Source organism: Phoenix dactylifera, chromosome 5, assembly GCF_009389715.1.
Source record: "Phoenix dactylifera cultivar Barhee BC4 chromosome 5, palm_55x_up_171113_PBpolish2nd_filt_p, whole genome shotgun sequence".
NCBI classification, from domain to species: domain Eukaryota; kingdom Viridiplantae; phylum Streptophyta; class Magnoliopsida; order Arecales; family Arecaceae; genus Phoenix; species Phoenix dactylifera.
The window spans coordinates 2,313,406-2,336,619 of NC_052396.1; the positions used below are offsets into that span (position 1 = coordinate 2,313,406).

At 39.7% G+C, this 23,214-nt stretch overlaps 3 protein-coding genes across 10 annotated transcripts; 1 reads left to right on the forward strand and 2 right to left on the reverse strand.

The window, feature by feature from the left end:
* Window positions 1-3,503: 3,503 nt before the first annotated feature.
* LOC103703990 (protein FAR1-RELATED SEQUENCE 5-like) lies at window positions 3,504-13,301 on the reverse strand. Of its 5 annotated transcripts, XM_008787103.4 has the most exons (6): window positions 10,782-12,721; window positions 8,096-10,245; window positions 7,885-8,008; window positions 4,126-4,750; window positions 3,907-4,016; window positions 3,504-3,805 (listed from the first exon to the last, which is right to left on the reverse strand). In XM_008787103.4, the coding sequence occupies exons 2-3, from the start codon at window positions 9,280-9,282 to the stop codon at window positions 7,969-7,971; spliced, it is 1,227 nt and encodes a 408-aa protein (XP_008785325.2). In that variant the 5' UTR covers window positions 9,283-10,245; window positions 10,782-12,721; the 3' UTR covers window positions 3,504-3,805; window positions 3,907-4,016; window positions 4,126-4,750; window positions 7,885-7,968. The 5 variants fall into 5 exon arrangements, with proteins under 5 accessions (XP_008785325.2, XP_026659209.2, XP_038982408.1 ...); XM_026803408.2 differs by lacking the exon at window positions 10,782-12,721 and adding an exon at window positions 12,728-13,301 and having other exon boundaries at window positions 7,885-10,245; XM_039126480.1 differs by having other exon boundaries at window positions 3,504-3,731; window positions 7,885-10,245.
* On the reverse strand, window positions 9,292-10,227 carry LOC103704011 (protein FAR1-RELATED SEQUENCE 5-like). Its single transcript, XM_008787123.1, has one exon. It carries the CDS (start codon window positions 10,225-10,227, stop codon window positions 9,292-9,294), a length of 936 nt encoding a protein of 311 aa, XP_008785345.1.
* A 1,234-nt stretch (window positions 13,302-14,535) lies between the features above and the next one.
* Window positions 14,536-21,411, forward strand: LOC103703991 (protein FAR1-RELATED SEQUENCE 5-like). Of its 4 annotated transcripts, none has more exons than XR_603536.4 (5): window positions 14,537-14,821; window positions 15,335-17,490; window positions 17,578-17,699; window positions 20,817-20,932; window positions 21,102-21,411. XR_603536.4 is itself a non-coding variant. In XM_008787105.4 (3 exons), the coding sequence occupies exons 1-3, from the start codon at window positions 14,744-14,746 to the stop codon at window positions 17,615-17,617; spliced, it is 2,274 nt and encodes a 757-aa protein (XP_008785327.1). In that variant the 5' UTR covers window positions 14,536-14,743; the 3' UTR covers window positions 17,618-17,700. The 4 variants fall into 4 exon arrangements, 1 of the variants encoding a protein (XP_008785327.1); XR_603537.4 differs by having other exon boundaries at window positions 21,110-21,411; XR_603538.4 differs by lacking the exons at window positions 20,817-20,932; window positions 21,102-21,411 and adding an exon at window positions 20,647-20,810 and having other exon boundaries at window positions 14,536-14,821.
* Window positions 21,412-23,214: the final 1,803 nt, after the last annotated feature.

The window sequence follows — 23,214 nt, forward strand, 5'->3', positions numbered from 1 at the left end:
AAAAGAGATTATCCATGCAGGAACCTTTAACCCTCGATCACGAGTTACTAGTAAGCCAACAACAAAACATAAACTGTGGTACAGCACGTAAAGCACGATGAAATTCCATGGCTTGATATCCAAGATTTGGGCCATCACTTGGCAGGTAGGTATTAATACATTCCATTAGCTTGCGTGAGAACTTACCCTCATCCCTGGCAAAGTTCCACAAATGAAAGGGATTATATAATTTGCAATCTTTTTCCTCACCCTTTATAAAGCTACAGTAACCTTACTCATAAGAAAGCACGGAAACAATAAATACAACTCTTGAAAGTCATCTCCTCTTAATTCTTCATAAATGACGCAGCTTCTGAATGTAACAAATCGTATGCATGCCTCATAAATCCAACCACACAATGCTTATCTAATCTGTGAAAATATTTCAATAAACCCCTTAACAAGATCCTCCCTGATGTTATCTGGAAAATCGCCAGGGAGGGCATGAAGAGGCAAGATATAGCAGAAGGCTTCCTCTTTGGAGCTGGAATGACTATTAGATTTCATGTCGATGGCCAGTCCTACACTACCTTATTTATGACTAGATCTACTAGACCTGCTTGCAGAAAAATAAACACATTAGTGGCATCAGGTAAATGGCATACAGAACATATCAATCTGAGAGACACATGAGAATGAATTTAAAAGACAAACTCACTGCAATAAACTGGCCTTTTCATTTGATAGTGGTAATCTTTAACAGTTAGAAGATGCCGTAGGATGCTGCTGTATTCTGACTGAAAGCTAGGAGCATCTTTTATAACATCCCATATATGATTAAATAGAAGTTTAACAACAAAAAACACGGAGTTTTTTCCTGCAAAATTTTGATTTTAAAGATAAGAAAATCTAGAGCCAAAAGAAAATTGCAACTGTAAAAAATTAAGGTCCTGCAAATCTGAAAAATTAAGGTCCGTCAAAGTACATCATTGTCTACTGCTTACATTCGGTCCAAACCAAACAAATTTTGATGCAGTTTAAGGACATGAAAATTGAGAACCATAAGGTTCACCACAAGTACATTGCTACCTGCTGCTTACTTTCAGTCAAAACCTTGACCTGAAAATTTTGATACTCACTACAACAGTTGAGATGATGATTGAGGCGGTCACTTGTCCATTCAGTGGTTAACGATCCCCTTGTGTCTTCTGACATGGTGGTTAAGGTGGGATAGTGGTGGTTCCAGTGATCCTTTGTCAATCATTTGGGCATTGATAGCCTGGTGTCTTTTGAGATGGTGCTTATAGTGGTCATTCAGCAATCCTTGGAGATTGTAGTTGTGGCGACCATCAGGTACCGATCACTGTTCATCATAAGAACCTTTATAACGGAGTTTCCTTTCAAAACTGCCTACATTGTACATTGGCTTTGAGAGGAATAGAATCTCCTACTAAAATTGGAAGAGAACGAGTGACTAGCTAATGGCTTGTGTCATGAAGAAGCAATCTGTGTAGGTCTAAAAGTACCTATACTGACAGTTCTATTATACTTAATCCACATATGTCAGCTACAGTGGCTCCTGATCATGGAATTATCCATATTACTAAGTTTGAAGATGCATACAGCAATCCAGTTGCATAAAAGTTGACCTTCTGAGGCATATTTTGCCATAATTCTTTTCCCAGTACTAGAGGTGATCAAAACCCGGGCCGGGCCGGGCTCGGGCCGGGCTCTACAGCAAAAATTAGGCCCGATAGCTATGCCCAGACCCGGCTCGGCCCGACTGTCGGGCTTAAATTTTTGTCCAGGCCCGACCCAACCTTATAAATCTGGTCCCAGGCCCGACCCGACAGACCCGACCCGACAGGCCCGACCCGATAGGCCCGACCCGACAGACCCGACCCGACAGGCCCGACCCGACCGGCCCGATTTTTTTTTTTTTTTTGGAATCTAGAAATGGGCCAAAATGACCCAACAGCTTAATGGGCTCTCTAAAACTGGATGTATTTTTCTACCTTTATTTTATTTCTCCAATTATTAATTAGTTAATGTTAAGCATATAACTAGCCTATTTCAAATAGATAGTGTTGGTGGTGGTTTCAAACTTTGGAATTTGGATATATCTACAAACATTAAAAAGAAAAAATTTGCATCTTCAAGCCAATAGAAAGAAAATAAAATGTATGAAACATTATTGTCCAGCTGAAAATTACAATCCAACAATAAAAACTACAAACTTAAACAATTACATATTTAGACAAAATACAAATTACATTGTCCCATTAACATTATAACAAACATTCATCTTTGTGCATTCAAAAGTAAATGTAATCATAATTCTTGAAGCCACTTCCATAATAGAAAACTGTAGAAGAACATCCTTGCATCTTCTAACTCTCAAAACCTACAAATACAAAATTGAAACATTAGCAATTGGGATGGTAGTATTTATCATAATAAAAATAAAGCCCCATCCAACCGGCAAAAAAAAAAAAAAACAAAAAAGGGAGATCAGGAGCCCATCTCAGCCTGATAGCCGCTCCCTGAGATTCTCAGGTCAGGGGAGAAGAAACCGAGAGGAGAAGATTAAAAGAATCTCCACCCTCAAGAAGTCCATCTCCAATCCCCCGATCTTTCTTCCTGATGGCCCAGCTGGAACCGGAGCAATGTGAGGGAAGGAAAACCAAGACCAAAACCAAAAAAGAGAAGGGATGAAAGATCACTCCCTTCCTCAGAGTTCAGACGTGTGTATCAACTATCAAGCCAACCAAATCCCTCCTCCCTCTTTCTCTCCAGTCTCCACCGGTCCACCCAAAACAAAATCCATCCGGGATCGAGCTCGAAGAGGAGGAGGAGGAGGAGGAGAAAAATCTTACCGATGACTGTGAGTCGGTGACCGGAGCCGCGGAGGTTGCCGTCCGGGGGAGAAGGACGCGAAGAGCCGCCGGTCGGTCGTTGAAGAGGCGACGATACCGAGAGGAGGCGGCGGCTACAGGGAAACCGGCTACAGGGAGCGGCTATCAGGCTCTCAGCGAGGGAAGGGGGGGGGGGGGGTCTCTCAGCGAGGGAAAGGGAGGGGGGGTTTGGGGGGGGGCGGCGGCTCTCAGCGAGGGAGGGGGAGGGGGGGGGGGGGGGGGTTTGGGGGGGGCGGCGGCTCTCAGCGAGGGAAGGGGGAGGGGGGGTTTGGGGCTTTAGTTTTAGGGTTTCTTAAATTTTTTTAATATATTATATTTTATATCAGTGTTTTATAGCCGGGCCGGGCCGAACCGGGCCATTTTTAAAAGTGTCCAGGCCCGGCCCGTTTTTTTTGGTCGGGCCATTCTTCCTGCCCAGGCCCGACCAATGGACCCTTTTTCAATGCCCAAGCCCGAAAAATTTCGGGCCGGGCTGGACGGGCTGGGCGGGCCAGAAGGCCCGTGATCACCTCTACCCAGTACACAACTAAAAATGCCAGCTAGCATTAGAGGAGGGTGGTGGTGGCGGTGGTGAGAGGAGGAGACAAAGGTAATTTGTGAAACTAACTCATGATCTGGAAACAATATTAGCAACAACAAACAACAAAAGAAGTTTCATGACCAGAAACATGTAGCGTCAATTTTTTGCTATCCTGAAAGCTTCTGATCCTTAGCACATTGGATGGCAGCGCGAAGAGTCTTTGCCAGTATTAGTTTCAGGGTGGAGGTTTCTTGCTCATGGAGATCTCCAATCAATGCACTTCGTCAGCAATGTAATGAGAAAAGGCCATGTCTCAGCTGCAAAACATATGCACCCTTCTTCCCCATGATACATTCAAGAAAATAGTAGATTACGACCAAAAAAATCTCAGCTGCAGGAACAATAAAAACGAGATCAGTCACCCTTCTTTCCCAAGACTCGTCCAAGAAAACATCCAATTGTTATCAAGAAACCACAAGAATCTCAGCCCACCATGAGGGATCTCGTTGGCCTTGATCCTGACGGTGTTTCTCACTGAGTAGCCTACTGAAACTGATCGATCTCTCGCCCTCCAGCCAGTTATTCAACAGCTTGATCCCTTCCTGAAAACCATCGAACAATGAGAACCCGAAAAAGGATAAAGAAAGAAAAAAGGAGCACAAGGAGGAGCCATTAGGTTGAGGGTTTGGGCAAGGGATCGGGGAAGCTCACGTCGCGGTCCTTGGCCTTGTCAGAGGAGATCTTGGACATGATCTCTTGAACGTCTCTCGAGGTTGCCATGATCCCGCGACGACAGAGCTCTCATCCACTCTCCTTCTAAGAGGATGCCGGGCAATGGAAGCGGGGGAGGTTAGGGTTTCATTTATAGGGTTCGAAGGAAGGAGGGATGGCTCCGAGAGAAAGGAGGTGGAGAAGGAGCAGACACGGAAAGACGGGGAGGGGAGGGCTTTGGAAGGAAGAAGGGTTTGAGAAACAGGGGATGGGGATTTATAGGAGGGGGTTTGGACAAAAGGGCCGCTCTCTTTCTAGGAGGATGGGGGCAATGGAAGCGAGGGGGGTTAGGGTTTTATTTATAGGGTTCGAAGGAAGGAGGGATGGCTTCGAGGGAAAGAAGGCGGAGGAGAAGAAGAGGGAAGACAGTGAGGGGAGGGCTTTGGAAGAAAAAGGGTTTGAGAAAGAGGGGATAGGGATTTATAGGAGGGGGTTTGCACAAAGGGTACTTTCGCAAGGCGAATGGAGCGAGCGCATGCGAAAGGGAATGCCAGCAGAATGTCTGAGAACATCTCACTGCATTTGCCAACAAACTTATGTGCATCCACAAAGGGGATTTCTGTTCCTGGAAATCAGGCCAGATCAATGATATACTATTAGCAGAGTCATTCTTAATGGTACATTTGTTTAGTAATCATAAATGGCCAGAAGAATGCACAAAACTTGCATGTGTGTGCCTTGATGTTGTCAAATAAGCAATGCATGGTCGTCATATTCTGATCTCCCAAGTGGAATCTGATAAGAGTCACATGCAATATATGACAAGAAGGCTCATGCACTTTCAAGAAAAACATTAAATGAGCAGTATAATAATACAAAAAGAACAAAAAAAATTAACAGCTCAAACTAGAATGAACCATTTATTGAATAAAAAATTCTTATCAATCTGCACTAACGGAAATGGGTAAGAAGTAGACGAAACTAGCTAGTTGACAATGATCAAAAAGAGCATAATGCCATCCAAGAAATAGAGGAAAAAATTGCAAAAAAATTTGGTACAAACTAACAGAATAAATTAATACAAAATACTTGTTACATGAGCTAAAGTCCAGCCTCCATTAGAAGATATAAAAAAGTCAAGTAAAAACTAACAATAGCAAGAGGAGACCAAAACATAAGCTGTATATGTATGGAAACATCATGAAATGAAGATACTTCATGATGTAAATTTTTTCAGTTGTGATGATGAGGTCTAATATATATATGCATGTATATGCATATATATACATATATGTGTATGTATGCATGCATATACATACATACATACACATACATATATATATGTGTGTGTATGTATGTATGTATGTATGTATGTATATGCATGCATACATACACATATATGTATATATATGCATGTGTATATATATATATATATCAACTAAACAAGGTCTTTTAAAAAAGAATGGAGACCTTATCATCAACTACAATTCCATCCAATTAATGAATTTCACATCATTGTCATTAATACATTAAAGATACTCTCTATTATGTTGTTATCTGCTCCATTCCGATTGTTGTAGTTAGCTCTGCCAAATTAAAACAATTCTATAGTAGCAAGATGTGTTGAAAGAAAAAGAAGAAACAAAAGGGGGAAAGGAACGAGAGGGTGGGCTAAAAAAGGAAATATAGAACAGCCTAGAATCCATCAAGCACACAATTTATTCTTTAAGAAAACTTGTATATTGTGTGACTTCCCCTCCAAACATAGACAAGATCCTTAACCCTAAACATCAATTCATTTTCATCTCTTAATGAATCTAACAAATCATAACTTACAAAAGAAGTAACATAAACTTCTCCTAGTAAGAATAATAATTGAACTTTGAATTATTTTTCAGGCCCCATGATAACTAAACTAGAAAAGGGTTTCTTTCCTATTTCCCTCTGAGATGATTCGTTTCCAAATCTTGATCATGCAGGAATTTTATGAATAAGGCACATTAACATGACACACACAACAGGGTACACTAAGCTCTGGCTAAAAAGTAGGAGTACCTGTAAGGATTTAAACATCCAGACTCCACAAATCCTTGGTTAGGAAATCTCCTTGATATAGTCTAGGGTATCTTTGCTTGATTGGAAAAGGCATCAGAAAACTGAAGTTTTCCGGAAAATTGAGTTTTGCAACTGTTTGAATTGTAGGAAAAAACAAAAATGATACAGAAATAGGTTTCCCAAAGTTGGTTCAATTTTAGCTTTTTTTCTTGGAAAACCTTTTCTTTTTTCTCCTTTCTGAAAGTTTCCCAAACAACCAAACATATCCTCATCAGACTTTTACTTTCCTTTGTATTTCCTGTATTGGGTTTTTGGGGGTGCGAGCGGCAAATGTTTAGGACTATTTCAGTCATTTTCTTGTTGCTTTGACCTATCTCCTCAATCTAGCGGCAAACTCTAAATTATATACAATCCCATTTTCATATCAGATAACACTCTTTTTTCTGCTAAGAGAGAAAAACATATATATATATATATATATATATATATATATATATATATATATATATATATATATATATATATATATGAAAACCAACAGAAAAATTATAACTTGAACAACAATGACCACTGCATGATCTAGATAACACTCAACATGTACTTTCTCAATACAAGGAAAAGGGCACCTATTAATTGTTATCCAGAGTGTGATTTGTAGTTATTATGGTTTAACATTTACTGCTGCCTAGCAGATAGAGAAAAGATCAATAGTTGACCGAGCAGAGAGCTAATATATCTTCAGTTGTACTGTCCTATTCTTGCAAATTTAATGAGCTTTAGAATTTTCCCTTCAAATTTAAAGATAGGCATTGCATGTGAACTCATATTAATACCATAATATTGCACAAAAAGGCTAGCTAAAAGAAATTATTGCATTTTTTTCAAACTTAATGCATACAATGAAATGCAATGCAATAGCTCTAGTCCAGATAATGTACCTACTAAAAGAGCCATTTGCAAGACCTACTATAACGTTTTCAGATCTTCATCAATTTATACTTGTTTACTAGGAAAAGACAAGGAGACAGCCAATGATGCAAATTTTCATGTCAAAAATTAATGATCAATTCAATTAAATGTGTGCAGAGCAGCACAGAGTGCTGTATAATAACGACTAGAGTGTGTACTAGAATTTGTTGAAATTATGAACTAGTGAAATCCTTATGTATCACAAATTTAATGCCTTCTGGACTTGCCCTTATAATAAACTACCTTCCAACACATACAGAGGCCCTTTTGGCGAACACCAAAATATACATATCCTCGTAAAAGGTAAGAATGCAGCAGACTAGATAGAACAATATCTGTGTGCAATCATATAAGACTGTGGAAGTAATATTTCCCATAGGAGCTGATGAAACGAGTTTTATTAATATGACCAAAAAAGAAACATGTTCCTTCAAATAGTTATGATCTCTCTGCAAGCTCGCCACAGAAATGGATGATTCATATAATAAATGCAAGTGTTGCATGAATATCAACAAAAGTAAGCTCTAAAAGTGTACATAAAGATGGTAGAGACCCATGACAATGAAGCATATAGATGGTTTCTCATGAATGATAAAGCCAACATGAGATGTGTCTCATCTAACAAACAAGAGCAATAGCTTTCTCACGAACATGCTACCTTAAGCAGCAATATAACCTAGATCCTTTAGTTACGTATTTGAGAAAATATGTATATCAGGTAGAATATTCACATACCTGTGACATAAATGACATGAGAGTGTGACTCTATGTCATCAATTATGTACCAAAGTTGGAATAACACAAGAAAATGCATCTTCATCAATGGGTATCACCATTTAGATGAGAATTGCTTGCATCTCTGCGACGATTTGGGAGGGGAGAAAAGTCAGCTGCATATCTGGATAAGCATAAACACATAAACAAACATTGCGGTACTGATCCATACACTGAATCATCTTTTGCACTTCTTTTAGTTCTATTAGCTTCATCTTGTTGTGCTACTCTTCCAGGAGTATTCTTTGGTTGCAACTTTGGCAGAGGCATTTTGTATTGCATATTTTGCAGTCTTGCAAATCTCTGCATATTTTGCTGCCCCTTCCTTTGCATGTTTTTGGCAGCAGCAACTTCTGCAAAAGCCTTTTGAAGTGCAACCTTTGCAATCTTATATATATCTGAAGATATAGCCCCCTCCATGCCATATTTGCCAGCATCAAGGCAAAGATCATTGTACCAAGCAATCAGTTGTTCCTGAAAACTAAGCCCTGGATCGATCACTCGCTCTTCTAGAACAACATTGCTTGTGGCATTCCTAGTCCATCGCTTCAAGATGTACTCCTCTGGAATAATACGAACTCCAACAACAAAGAAAACCCTTAAAATATGCCAGCACAGAATTCCAGAGTACTCAAACTTACAACAGCTACAGTTTGCTTTCTTGTCAGACTCACTAAAACAGACAATGTAGGTTCTATGATTATCCTCCTCCTTGGCCACACTGTACCTGCTAATAGGGTCAACCTCAATTTTGCCAACATAATAACCTAGTGATTCGACAAACTCCTGAAATTTATCAAATACTGCTTTTGTGTAGACATCACCAGCTTGTTTCTCCATTGGTGATGGAGTTCTCAGATGAGGCTTCAAATACACAGTAGTAAAATCTGCTTGGGCTTCCTTCTCATACTGAGATGCCAAATGTTGATCAAACAGTGAGATAAATACAAGTAGAGAGGTTTTTGCATTAAAATGTTTCTTGAAGAACTTGTTCAGGCTCTCTGATCTTCGAGATGCAGACAGTTCAGGAAAGAATGTACCCTTCTGGTAGACAGTAGCCCACTGCCGGCAAATTTCATAGAGTGACTGCAGCCAAGAGTTATCCCACAGGTTATATTTGTCAAGGATATACTCCCAACGAGTCACAAAATCTTTAATTGTTTCAGATTCATTTATGCATTCTTTCAACTCCCTCTTCAATGTGACATGTTTGAGATAAACATCTGACAGCTTCTGCTTGCATCTACTTAATATATGCCACTTGCAGTGGTGACGAGTGTTAGGGAATATCCTCATAATAGCTCCTTCCATAGCCTTATCTCGGTCAGTAACTAATGAAACCGGATGCTGTCCACCCATGGCTGCAAGTCATGTCTCAAACAGCCAGACATAAGAACCCTTTGTCTCATCCATTAGCAAAGCACACCCAAAGTTAACACTCTGAAAGTGATGGTTCACACCTCTGAATGTCGCAAACGGCATCATGTACTTTGTTTTCTTATATGTTGTGTCAAAAGTAACAGCATCACCAAAGTACTGATAAGCCATCCTAGCTTTAGCATCAGCCCAAAAGACATTAGCCATACAATTATTGTTGTCAACTTGAATTGCATAAAAGAATGCAGGGTTCTCAGATTGCATTCTCTTCAGATACTCCAAGAGGCCCTGAGCTTCTCCACCTTCACCAAAGGGGTCAACTCTTATCCCTCTATTGAAGTTTTTTAGATTATTAAAACCTCGACTCGATTCTCCATGCAGCAAGCCCACATTACCCAGGATGATTGCTTTATCATCACGCGGCCGGACTTTACCAGGTAATGCAACCATATGAGTGTGCTCTGTCACAAGCTTCGTAACAACCCACTTGCCATGATCCTCACGAATGACCTCAATCATGGCCATGCACCCCTCCCTTGTGGTTCCCCGCTTCCTCTTCTTCTCTCCATCATCATAGATTGCCCTCTTGGAATGGAATCCCTCCCTCGTGCACACAAAACGCCGCATGATCACAGTGTCGTCCTTCCTCGAGTGACATGACTTATTCATGCGGACACCAAACCCTACATGGTTGGCATATGCTACGTAGTATTCCTTTGCAGCTTCATCAGAATCAAACTCCATGCCGATTATTGGTTCCACCATGTCAGAATTATCCAACTGCAGGAGTTGCGATGTGATTGGGTTGTTCAGCTCAACTGCAAGAGCATCCAGAGCTAGTGACATGTGAGGGTCAGCACTGTTGTCATTAAGGTCCATGTTGCTCTCTCTTATCAATCCATCGTCCTCGCTTAAAGTTCCCTCCATGAATTCAGAGTCCCAGATCTTGGAAGGAAAGAAAAGTGGGAGAAAATCACATTTTTATGCCAATTAAGGGCAAAAACGGATAAATAAAAAGGAAGGATTAGAAACTAATTTGGAAGAGAGAGAGACTTTTTTTGGAGAAAAAAGAAAAGGAAGACAATTCATCAAGAGGCAACATAGATGGAGCAATAATAGGTTAGTCACAAACAGCACACATGAAGGATTAAACCAAAATGAAAAAGAAGAAAGTATTGAAACTTCTGGAGCAACTTATATGGGAAATCTCAGAAACTGATCAAACTTCTGCAGCAGCATCAAAACCTAACTCAAATCAGGATCATGAATGACTAATTGTGGGTATCACTCTAAATTTACAACTCAAACAAAAACCGAGGGCAATTAATAAAGTAGAAATCAAAGATCCCTCATCGTCTCCTAGTCAGAGTTCGCAAAGCAGCGAAATAATAATAAGGATAAGTAGGTTAGTTTCCCAAAAAAATCATTCTTACCCTAGCGACACCTCAAATAATTTGAGAGAGAGGAAGAGAGAAATTTACCAGAAAGAGATGCACCGAATGAGATCGAGATCGAGATCGAGCTGGTCGGATTTCGAGAGAGAGAGAGGAAGACTGCATAAATTGAAATTAGGAGCTTCGCATCATCATCGTCATCATAATCTCCGCCTCCTCCTTCGTCTCTCGCTGGTTTAGGGTTAGAGTTCGGGTGAAATAGGGGCGCGGGTCTTCTCTTCTCCGGGACGAATTGAGACTTAGAGAGAGAGTCAGGTCCAAAAGTTGCCATTTTATGTGGCTCCAGCTGGCTTCCGTTGATAACCATCAAAGGTCCACGACAACTACTCGCTGGGGATTGTCATGCTGCCCAACGATCTTGAATCAAGACTCTTCACTTAGGTCGATCCAAAATTACTGAGAATCGTACTTACGGAGTCCAAACAACTCTAAAGAGAGAAAATCCATATAAAGAGAGAAACTTATAGAAAGAGAAAGTATGGAGAAGAGAGAGATTCTCAATTCTAATTCAATCGGATGTTTGGGTTTGGTTGTTAATAGCATGGGTCAACCTAGATTAATCAACATGTCTGACCCATGAGTCAAGAGAGAAACTTTACAGAGGAGAAATAAGAGAGAGAAAGTTTGGGGAAGAGAGAGAAAGGAAGCTTCTCTTTCTAACCAAGAAAGAGGACAGAAGAGGGTGGTTGTAGGTGGTGCCCAGCGTTAGGGATGCACGGCCGCCCACTTTGGACAGCGGTTGACGACAACCAGCGACCGGCGACAAGGAAAAAAATCCTCCTAAAATAGGGGTTCTGCTCCCTTATCTCAAGGAATCAATATGTTCTGGTTGTCAAAACTCTGGTCGAGGCCATAAACCACCATGTAGAACTAGAAGGGATCTCGGTGATGAGCACCAGCGGTGAAGACAGCCGGAATCGAAAGAGAAATAGGTTGGATTCGAAAAATAGGGGAAGCAGAGCATCTGCCTTGTTTGCCCAAATTCCAGCGATCATCGGCCGAAACAAGGCTCTAAGGAGTCTGAAAGAAGGAGGAGAAGAATAGATCAAATTTAGCTGAGACCTTACCTGAATTCCGACGGCCAAAGGCAAAGACAATGACGTCGGTAGCAATTGGTGTTTGGAAAGAAAAGCAAAAGAAATCTCCAGCGAAGAGCTCCATTCAGGCAGAGGCGGCCCAATGCATTTGGAGGCCTAAGGCAAACTCACTAAAGGAGGCCATTTTTTAAAAAAAATAAAAAAAATTAATAAGTGCAAAATACTCGGACCTATCTTACCGACCTGAATGGATAACTATTGATCTTTCACAACCATCCAGCTTAGTCAGCACCAAGATTGAGCTGGATTTCAACGGCAACAGTATCCAACTAGAAATTTTAAACATGTCTCGAGGATATCAAATTTGCAATCCTATTAGGTTCCAAAAATTTGACCTGAATTCGAATCGGGTACACAAAGACGCTACTTTTTTTTTTGCTAAAACGCAAAGATACTACTTTGATGTAGCCATTATACACATGTGTGCATGTACGTCCGAGTTACTCTAAGAGAACACTAGTACTAGGAAATCTACAGATAAGTTAGCCATTAAACAGAGAATAATCTATGTATTAAAATTAACGGAAGAGTAGACTAAGAGGTCAAATTTAATTAAGTATAAACAACTGAATCATCTCGGTGTCACATGAGAGACGTTAACCTGATGACTAGGGAATGCGGGGTCGAGAGGCAAGACATCTTGCTGCATCATTGATCTATAAAATTTATAACCTAGCAACACCAATCCAGATTTTTAATCCAAGTGGAAAAATCAAACTCGTTCACACAATTTGTCAAACAGTTGGTGGACCACGAAAAGGCTCACGATGTGAGCACAAATAAAGCCAAGCCAAGCCTCAGCCTGGCCATTGAACAGAGAAATGGTTATCACAAGAAGAGTTCGGAGAACGACACAAGAAGAAAAAAAAGGCAAACCTTGCAAGTAGAAATAAAGTCCGGGGACGAGTGGCCTCGACTTCGGTGGATTCGTCTTGTTCTTAGGCCTAACTAGAAACGACTGCGGATCAGGGGACGGGATTGGGAGCGGCCGAGGACTTGGGTAAGAGATTGGAGATGTGATTTTGGCGGAAGGCTTCTGGCTCCTGCGACCCAGACGAGAAGACGCCGGACAGGCCCGGACTGCCCGCTGCCGAAGTGGGAATGTGGGATTTGGGAACGGCGAGTCGGCGAACAGAGGCGGTAAGAGATGTCTTTGATGAACAGCGAACTGATCGAGGGTCTGGTTACCCGGCCGCGGTAGCCCGTAGCTGCGGTACTCCTTGTAACCCCGGCCGGAGACGACCTCACCGGCTCGCCCCTGGTGCGATGGGAAGCAGCCCTTTGTGCGACGGGAAGTAGCCTCTTGCACTGCGATTGCGATGGAAAGCAGCTGTAGCACTGTAGCAGCTGAGAAAATTTAAGATTCTACTGTAGCTCTTCTTTGAGCGCACGGTGGGCTTTTTCTAAGGGTCGGGCCGGCCCTGCGTTCAGGCTTGAATCTCCAGCTAGGGAGGATGGGGAGACCACGAAGAGCTGTAAATAGTCTCGATCGCGATTGGAATCTGACTTAAATAGTCTCGATCGCGATCGAAATCCGACCCAAAGTCGGATTCCATCCGATGAGCACGAGAGGAATTAGATATCCCTTGGGAGCCTCTTCCCAGCTCGCACATGTGCAGCACATGCATTTTTTTTGTTGGGCCAAAATTAGCTGGCAAGTCAAGTGGACTAGGCCCAGTCCACTAGGTTTCACAGCTGTTTTGGGCATTCTTCCTAGGACATCTGTCTTCTATTTTTTCACCTCTGCCCCTTTGATCTCGCCGTAATTTGTTAAGAAAGGACATTATAATAGAGAGTGGAAAGGATGAATGGGAGGCATAGAATGGAGGTCGATGTCACAAAGATAGCGAGTGATAAATTGGCTATAACTCACCATAAGATCCAATCAATTAAACACGCCACGACGCTAGCACGTGGTAGTTCGGAAGTAGCTACTAGGTAGGCCCAACGCCATACCACTAAGCTTGCATATCAAGAGTTCCTATAGATAGTTACATCCTAACAGGACCCAGTGATCATTGAGATTCTACCAATGTGACAGGTAGGATGTCATCTACGTGCGAAATATTCACGTTCGATGTCCAGGCCGTACTCAAGCTAGTCACTTCTAGTCGACCCATATGCCTTATTAGGTAGACTCCTCTACCAGATATATCCAAAAAAAAGGGCAGCAGAAGTAAGCAAGAAGAACGTCCTCGCGGACTGAAAGAAAACTTTTTCCTGCTCTCTGAGTACTACTTAGGTATCAGAAGGTTTCCGCTGGATACGTTTTGACCAGAGGATATTTTTGCTTTATGTTGTTTCAGGTTGGAGTGCTTTCATTGGACAAAGATTTCGGCACAACAACTGAGCATCGCTTATCTTTTCCAATTCTGACCAGGACAGGTGACCACTAAGTTGTTTAGTGTCGTTGCGCTTTTCATTATGATGCCTAGGGCTAGTCAGCCCTCAGTCTCATTACATTTGCAGAGTTTTTTTTTTTAACATGTATGTTTAGGTTGCAGTTAGATTAGACCAACTTCTAGGCAGGTCAAATTCTTTTAGTAACCCGAGGCTGACCCGTTTAATAAACACGGGTCAATCTGTTTATAATCCAAATCTGTCCGTAACTAATCTGAACCTGTTTAATTTGGGTCGAAGAAAGGTCAGGTTCGCGATTGAGGTCAGGAGCTGCCACCCGGCGAGTAGTTGCTGTGGACCTCTGAGGTTATCAGCGGAAGCCAGCTGGAGCCACGTAAAATGGTGACTCGCTCCCTAAATCTCAATTCGTCCCGGAGAAGAGAAGACCCGCGCCCCTATTTCACCCGAACTCTAACCCTAAACCAGCGAGAGACGAAGGAGGAGGCGGAGATTATGATGACGATGATGATGCGAAGCTCCTAATTTCAATTTATGCAGTCTTCCTCTCTCTCTCTCGAAATCCGACCAGCTCGATCTCGATCTCGATCTCATTCGGTGCATCTCTTTCTGGTAAATTTCTCTCTTCCTCTCTCTCAAATTATTTGAGGTGTCGCTAGGGTAAGAATGACTTTTTTGGAAAACTAATCTACTTATCCTGATTGTTACTTCGCTGCTTTTGCGAACTCTGACATTTCTACTTTATTAATTGCCCTCGGATTTTGTTTGAGCTGTAAATTTAGAGTGATACCCACAATTAGATATTCGTGATCTTGATTTGAGTTAGGTTTTGATGCTGCTGCAGAAGTTTGATCAGTTTCTGAGATTTCCCATATAAGTTGCTCCAGAAATTTCAATACTTTCTTCTTTTTCATTTTGGTTTAATCCCTCATGTGTGCAGTTTGTGACTAACCTGTTATCGCTCCATCTGTGTTGCCTCTTGATGAATTGTCTTCCTTTTCTTTTTTCTCCAAAGAAGTATCTCTCTCTTCCAAATTAGTTTCTAATCCTTCCTTTTTATTTATCTGTTTTTGCCCTTAATTGGCATAAAAATGTGATTTTCTCCCACTTTTCTTTCCTTCCAAGATCTGGGACTCTGAATTCATGGAGGGAACTTTAAGCGAGGACGATGGATTGATAAGAGAGAGCAACATGGACCTTAATGACAACAGTGCTGACACTCACATGTCACTAGCTCTGGATGCTCTTGGAGTTGAGCTGAACAACCCAATCACATCGCAACTCCTGCAGTTGGATAATTCTGACATAGTGGAACCAATAATCGGCATGGAGTTTGATTCTGATGAAGCTGCAAAGGAATACTACGTAGCATATGCCAACCGTGTAGGGTTTGGTGTCCGCATGAATAAGTCACGTCGCTCGAGGAAGGACGACACTGTGATCATGCGGCGTTTTGTGTGCACGAGGGAGGGATTCCATTCCAAGAGGGTAATCTACGATGATGGAAAGAAGAAGAGGAAGCGGGGAACCACAAGGGAGGGGTGCATGGCCATGATTGAGGTCATTCGTAAGGATCATGGCAAGTGGGTTGTTACGAAGCTTGTGACAGAGCACACTCATATGGTTGCATTACCTGGTAAAGTCCGACCGCGTGATGATAAAGCAATCATCCTGGGTAATGTGGGCTTGCTGCATGGAGAATCGAGTGGAGGTTTTAATAATCTAAAAAACTTCAATAGAGGGATAAGAGTTAACCCCTTTGGTGAAGGTGGAGAAGCTCAGGGCCTCTTGGAGTATCTGAAGAGAATGCAATCTGAGAACCCTGCATTCTTTTATGCAATTCAAGTTGACAACAATAATTGTATGACTAATGTCTTTTGGGCTGATGCTAAAGCTAGGATGGCTTATCAGTACTTTGGTGATGCTGTTACTTTTGACACAACATATAAGAAAACAAAGTACATGATGCCGTTTGCGACATTCAGAGGTGTGAACCATCACTTTCAGAGTGTTAACTTTGGGTGTGCTTTGCTAATGGATGAGACAAAGGGTTCTTATGTCTGGCTGTTTGAGACATGGCTTGCAGCCATGGGTGGACGGCATCCGGTTTCATTAGTTACTGACCGAGATAAGGCTATGGAAGGAGCTATTATGAGGGTATTCCCTAACACTCGTCACCACTTTTGCAAGTGGCATATATTAAGTAGATGCAAGCAGAAGCTATCAGATGTTTATCTCAAACATGTCACATTGAAGAGGGATTTGAAAGAATGCATTAATGAATCTGAAACAATTGAAGATTTTGAGACTCGTTGGGAGTACATCCTTGACAAATATAACCTGTGGGATAACTCTTGGCTGCAGTCACTCTATGAAATTCGCCGACAGTGGGCTACTGTCTACCAGAAGGATACATTCTTTCCTGAACTGTCTGCATCTCGAAGATCAGAGAGCCTGAACAAGTTCTTCAAGAAACATTTTAATGCGAAAACCTCTCTACTTGTATTTATCTCACTGTTTGATCAACATTTGGCATCTCAGTATGAGAAGGAAGCCCAAGCAGATTTTACTACTGTGTATTTGAAGCCTCATCTGAGAACTCCATCACCAATGGAGAAACAAGCTGGTGATGTCTACACAAAAGCAGTATTTGATAAATTTCAGGAGGAGTTTGTCGAATCACTTGGTTATTATGTTGACAAAATTGAGGTTGACCCTATTAGCAAGTACAGTGTGGCCAAGGAGGAGGATAATCATAGAACCTACGTTGTCTGTTTTAGTGAGTCTGACAAGAAAGCAAACTGTAGCTGTTGTAAGTTTGAGTACTCTGGAATTCTGTGCAGGCATATTTTAAGGGTTTTCTTTATTGTTGGAGTTCGTATTATTCCAGAGGAGTACATCTTGAAGCGATGGACTAGGAATGCCACAAGCAATGTTGTTCTAGAAGAGCGAGTGATCGATCCAGGGCTTAGTTTTCAGGAACAACTGATTGCTTGGTACAATGATCTTTGCCTTGATGCTGTCAAATATGGCATGGAGGGGGCTATATCTTCAGATATATATAAGATTGCAAAGGTTGCACTTCAAAAGGCTTTTGCAGAAGTTGTTGCTGCCAAAAACATGCAAAGGAAGGGGCAGCAAAATATGCAGAGATTTGCAAGACTGCAAAAGATGCAATACAAAATGCCTTTGCCAAAGTTGCAACCGAAGAAGACTCCTGGAAGAGTAGCACAACAAGATGAAGCTAATAGAACTAAAAGAAGTGCAAAAGATGATTCAGTGTATGGATCAGTACCACAATGTTTGTTTATGTGTTTATGCTTATCCAGATATGCAGCTGACTTTTCTCCCCTTTCAAATCGTTGCAGAGATGCAAGCAATTCTCATCTAAATGGTGGTACCCATTGATGAAGATGCATTTTCTTGTGTTATTCCAACTTTTGTACATAATTGATGACATAGTCACACTCTCATGTCATTTATTTCACAGGTATGTGAATATGCTACCTAATATACATATTTTCTCAAATATGTATTTAAAGGATCTAGGTTATATTGCTGCTTAAGGTAGCATGTTCATGAGAAAGCTATTGGTCTTGTTTGTTAGATGAGATACATCTCATGTTGGCTTTATCATTCATGAGAAACCATCTATATGCTTCATTGTCATGGGTCTCTACCATCTTTATGTACACTTTTAGAGCTTACCTTTTGTTGATATTCATGCAACACTTGCATTTATTATATGAATCATCCATTTCTGTGGCGAGCTTGCAGAGAGATCATAACCATTTGAAGGAACATTTTTCTTTTTTGGTCATATTAATAAAACTCGTTTCATCAGCTCCTATGGGAAATATTACTTCCACAGTCTTATATGATCGCACACACATATTGTTCTATCTAGTCTGCTGCATTCTTACCTTTTACGAGGATATGTATATTTTGGCGTTCGCCAAAAGGGCCTCTATATTTGTTGGAAGGTAGTTAAGGGCAAGTCCAGAAGGCATTAAATTTGTGATACATAAGGATTTCACTAGTTCATAGTTTCAACAAATTCTAGTACACTCTCTAGTTGTTGTTATACTGCATTTTGTGCTGCTCTTCACACATTTAATTGAATTGATCATTAATTTTTGACATGAAAATTTCCATTATTGGCTGTCTCCTTGTCTTTTCCTAGTAAACAAGTATAAATTGATGAAGATCTTAAAACGTTATAGTAGGTCTTGCAAATGGCGCTTTGAGTAGGTACATTATGTAGACTAGAGCTATTGCATTGCATTTCATTGTATGCATTAAGTTGGAAAAAAATGCAATAATTTCTTTTAGCTAGCCTTTTTGTGCAATATTATGGTGTTAATATGAGTTCACATGTAATGCCTATCTTTATATTTGAAGGGAAAATTCTAAAGCTCATTAAATTTGCAAGAAGCAGTACAACTGAAGATATATTAGCTATCTGCTCGGTCAACTATTGATCTTTTCTCTATGTGCTAGGCAGCAGTAAATGTTAAACCATAATAACTACAAATCACACTCTGGATAACAATTAATAGGTGCCCTTTTCCTTGTATTGAGAAAGTACATGTTGAATGTTATCTAGATCATGCTCCGTGGTCATTGTTGTTCAAGTTATAATTTTTTCTGTTGGTTTTCTTTTTTTTTTTTGTTATGTATATGTTTTTCTCTCTTAGCCAAAAAAAGAATGTTATCTGATATGAAAATGGGATTGTATGTAATTTAGAGTTTGCCCCTATATTGAGGAGATAGGTCAAAGCAACAAGAAAATGACTGAAATAGTCCTAAACATTTGCCGCTCGCACCCCCAAAAACCCAATACAGGAAATACGAAGGAAAGTAAAAGTCTGATGAGGATATGTTTGGTTGTTTGGGAAACTTTCAGAAAGGAGAAAAAAGAAAAGGTTTTCCAAGAAAAAAACCTAAAATTGAACCAACTTTGGGAAACCTATTTCTGTATCATTTTTGTTTTTTCCTACAATTCAAACAGTTGCAAAACTCGATTTTCCGCAAAACTTCAGTTTCTGCTGCCTTTTCCGATCAAGCAAAGATACCCTAGACTATATCAAGGAGATTTCCTAACCAAGGATTTGTGGAGTCTGGATGTTTAAATCCTTACAGGTACTCCTACTTTTTAGCCAGAGCTTAGTGTACCCTGTTGTGTGTGTCATGTTAATGTGCCTTATTCATAAAATTCCTGCATGTCAAGATTTGGAAACGAATCATCTCAGAGGGAAATAGGAAAGAAACCCTTTTCTAGTTTAGTTATCATGGGGCCTGAAAAATAATTCAAAGTTCAATTATTATTCTTACTAGGAGAAGTTTATGTTACTTCTTTTGTAAGTTATGATTTGTTAGATTCATTAAGAGATGAAAATGAATTGATGTTTAGGGTTAAGGATCTTGTCTATGTTTGGAGGGGAAGTCACACAATATACAAGTTTTCTTAAAGAATAAATTGTGTGCTTGATGGATTCTAGGCTGTTCTATATTTCCTTTTTTAGCCCACCCTCTCGTTCCTTTCCCCCTTTTGTTTCTTCTTTTTCTTTCAACACATCTTGCTACTATAGAATTGTTTTAATTTGGCAGAGCTAACTACAACAATCGGAATGGAGCAGCTAACAACATAATAGAGAGTATCTTTAATGTATTAATGACAAAATGATGTGAAATTCATTAATTGGATGGAATTGTAGTTGATGATAAGGTCTCCATTCTTTTTTAAAAGACCTTGTTTAGTTGATATATATATATATACACACATATATATATATATACACACACATATATATATATATATATATATATATATATTTATGTGTGTATATATATATATTTATGTGTGTGTATATATATGTGCATGCATGCATGCATATATATATATATGTATATATATATATATGTATATATATATGTATATGTATATATATGCATATACATGCATATATATATCAGACCTCATCATCACAACTGAAAAAATTTACATCATGAAGTATCTTCATTTCATGATGTTTCCATACATATACAGCTTATATTTTGGTCTCCTCTTGCTATTGTTAGTTTTCACTTGACTTTTTTATATCTTCTAATGGAGGCTGTGGACTTTAGCTCATGTAACAAGTATTTTGTATTAATTTATTCTGTTAGTTTGTACCAAATTTTTTTGCAATTTTTTTTCCTCTATTTCTTGGATGGCATTATGCTCTTTTTGATCATTGTCAACTAGCTAGTTTCATCTACTGCTTACCCATTTCCGTTAGTGCTGATTGATAAGAATTTTTTATTCAATAAATGGTTCATTATAGTTGGAGCTGTTAATTTCTTTTGTTCTTTTTGTATTATTATACTGCTCATGTAATGTTTTTCTTGAAAGTGCATAAGCATTCTTGTCATATATTGCATGTGACTCTTATCAGATTCCACTTGGGAGATCGGAATATGACGATCATGCATTGCTTATTTGACAACATCAAGGCACACACATGCAAGTTTTGTGCATTCTTCTGGCCATTTATGATTACTAAACAAATGTACCATTAAGAAGGACTCTGCTAATGGTATATTATTGATCTGGCCTGATTTCCAGGAACAAAAGTGCCCTTTGTGGATGCACATATGTTTGTTGGCAAATGCAGTGTGATGTTATCAGACATTCTGCTGGCATTCCCTTTCGGGCCACTAGTCATTCAGCCATATTGGAATGTATGTTGCATTTAACTCTGTAAATTAAGCCACGTTTGTAATTCTTTACTAATTATGGCCAGTAAAGTTTCTCTATAGGAACTCTTCCTGATGACTTCCTTGAGTGTGCATTGTTTCATACCTGAATAAAATTTGAGAATTTATTGTTCATCATTTTATTTGGTTTTAGTGTGGCAGGCAAGGGAACTGAGGTGTTAGCTGAAGGTGTTTTCAGGTATATGAGATAGAGAATAAGGTGGAGAAAGCAAATTGAAGATCTAATTTGTTCGGTATATTGCTGCAGATTGATTAGTAATTAGATTTATATATCATGGAGCTATCCTGAATTTCTTTGATTTGTTTTTGTTCCCTGCTTTCTTACTGTATCCTGAGGATTGAGAGGACACCCTTGCGAAAAAAAAAAGTAGGGAGAAAGAGAAATCGAGATGCAGTTTGTTTTGTTTCTTGTTTATCAATATATGTGAACAAACCTTTGAGAATTTGACTTTTGTCTTTCATTGACGACCAAATTAAGGGTGCATTTAGCTCATGACTAGAACGGTGGCGGAATAGGTTGAAATAAAAATCGGAATGGTCAAATCCTCCATCATATTTGATTTGGGATTGAAATTAAAATTAGAATATTAGAAAAGGGTAAAGATTTGGTTTGGGGGGATAAGGATATTTCATTTTCTTCAGAATGGGAATGGAAGTATGATTCTTTTCAATTAAATAGTTGAAATGCGAGTTATATATTTTTATTTTTATTTTAAGTCCAATTTCTTTCAACTTGTTATGCCTTAATTATGATTATGGGGGGAAGGTCTTTGTTTGCGGGATGTTCATGTTGCGGAAAAGATAGGTGCTAAGAAAGTGGGAGCCAAGATTTCTACGGGCCCGTGCAGATGGGTTATTGATCGTACATGTTGCTGGAAATTCATTGTGGATTTCCGTGGTATTTTTAAATTGATTTCTATGCAGGAAAAATGAGTCTGGATTGGCCAGACGTGACCTGACCTGACAGCTATAAAAGCCTCAGGATTTTCCTCTACCTCAATCCAAAACTCACGATGGATTGGACATATCTGACCAACTTCGAAAGAGTCTTGCTGCAATTTGATCTCAAGGCTATATTGCGGTGGTGAGCTGCTGGTCCCATCTTAAAACATCGAAGATTATATTATAATCGGTTGATTATTATCTTTCTTATTTTACTTGATATGCATATTTATTTAAGGTGAGCCCGTTTGCGGTGCCCATCCGAAATATGATTAAAAGGAATCCACTTCTTTGGATCGCTTGGCTTGTAAAACCCTTGTGCTTGGGGTGAACCCTTTCTCGGTCCCAAAAGAAATGGTTGAGAGAAGATGCCAGCTTGGTGTTCTAAAATCTGTTGATGGTGGTACTCGAGATCTAGGTCTCAATTCTACCTAAATCAAGATATCGGCGATGGCGTCCTAAGCTGTCATCCATCATTTAAGGAGCTTTCTTTTATAAAAAAAAATCCATGTTACAAATCTTGAATACAGTTTCATTCTTTAAGCTTCCGACTGCATTAAAAAATGTGCCACTAGATTTTTATCATAAAACAAGCAAAGCCTGAGTTATGAAAACCATTCCTCACATTACTTAGAGTCTACATCATTAGAAGTTAGCTGTGTAGAATCATGCATCCAAACTCATATAATGATGATGAAGAACAGGATGGGCTATAATATAATATGGGTGATGGATAGTAGATTTCCTTTTTCTAAACCCTGGAGGAGGTTGGGGTGAATGGGATGGACTAGCTTGACGGGCTTCATTGGCTTTCAACTTTCTGGTGAAGCGGTTGATTGTATCAACTAGAATAGAGGCCGAAGTAGTGAGTGATTTTGTCAGGTGATTGGTAACCAAAAATAGATGTCAGAGACATCATGCCTCAACTTTGTAATTATTTGTGTCAATGATGAAATGTGAGGCTCTAATTTCTGATATGTCAGTAGAGTATCATGCAGAGTGATTCAGGGTCTTGCCATTCTCTTTGACCCGGGTGTTGTCTAGCTATGCAGCCTAAGGAGGGGGGGGGGATTAGATTTCTCAAAAAATCTGTAACTAATAATACATCGTGATTAAATGCTCAATAGATGATTAATGATTTTAGCAAGTTAGTGATAAGTAAATATGCAAGATATTAAAGCAAAAAAAAATAGGCAAGGCAAACATAAAAAAATTTATAGTGGTATGCTACCAACATTTACTCTTTAAGATTTTCTTTTTGAACATTTTAATATAATCTATAACTAGACGACAACTTAGTTATT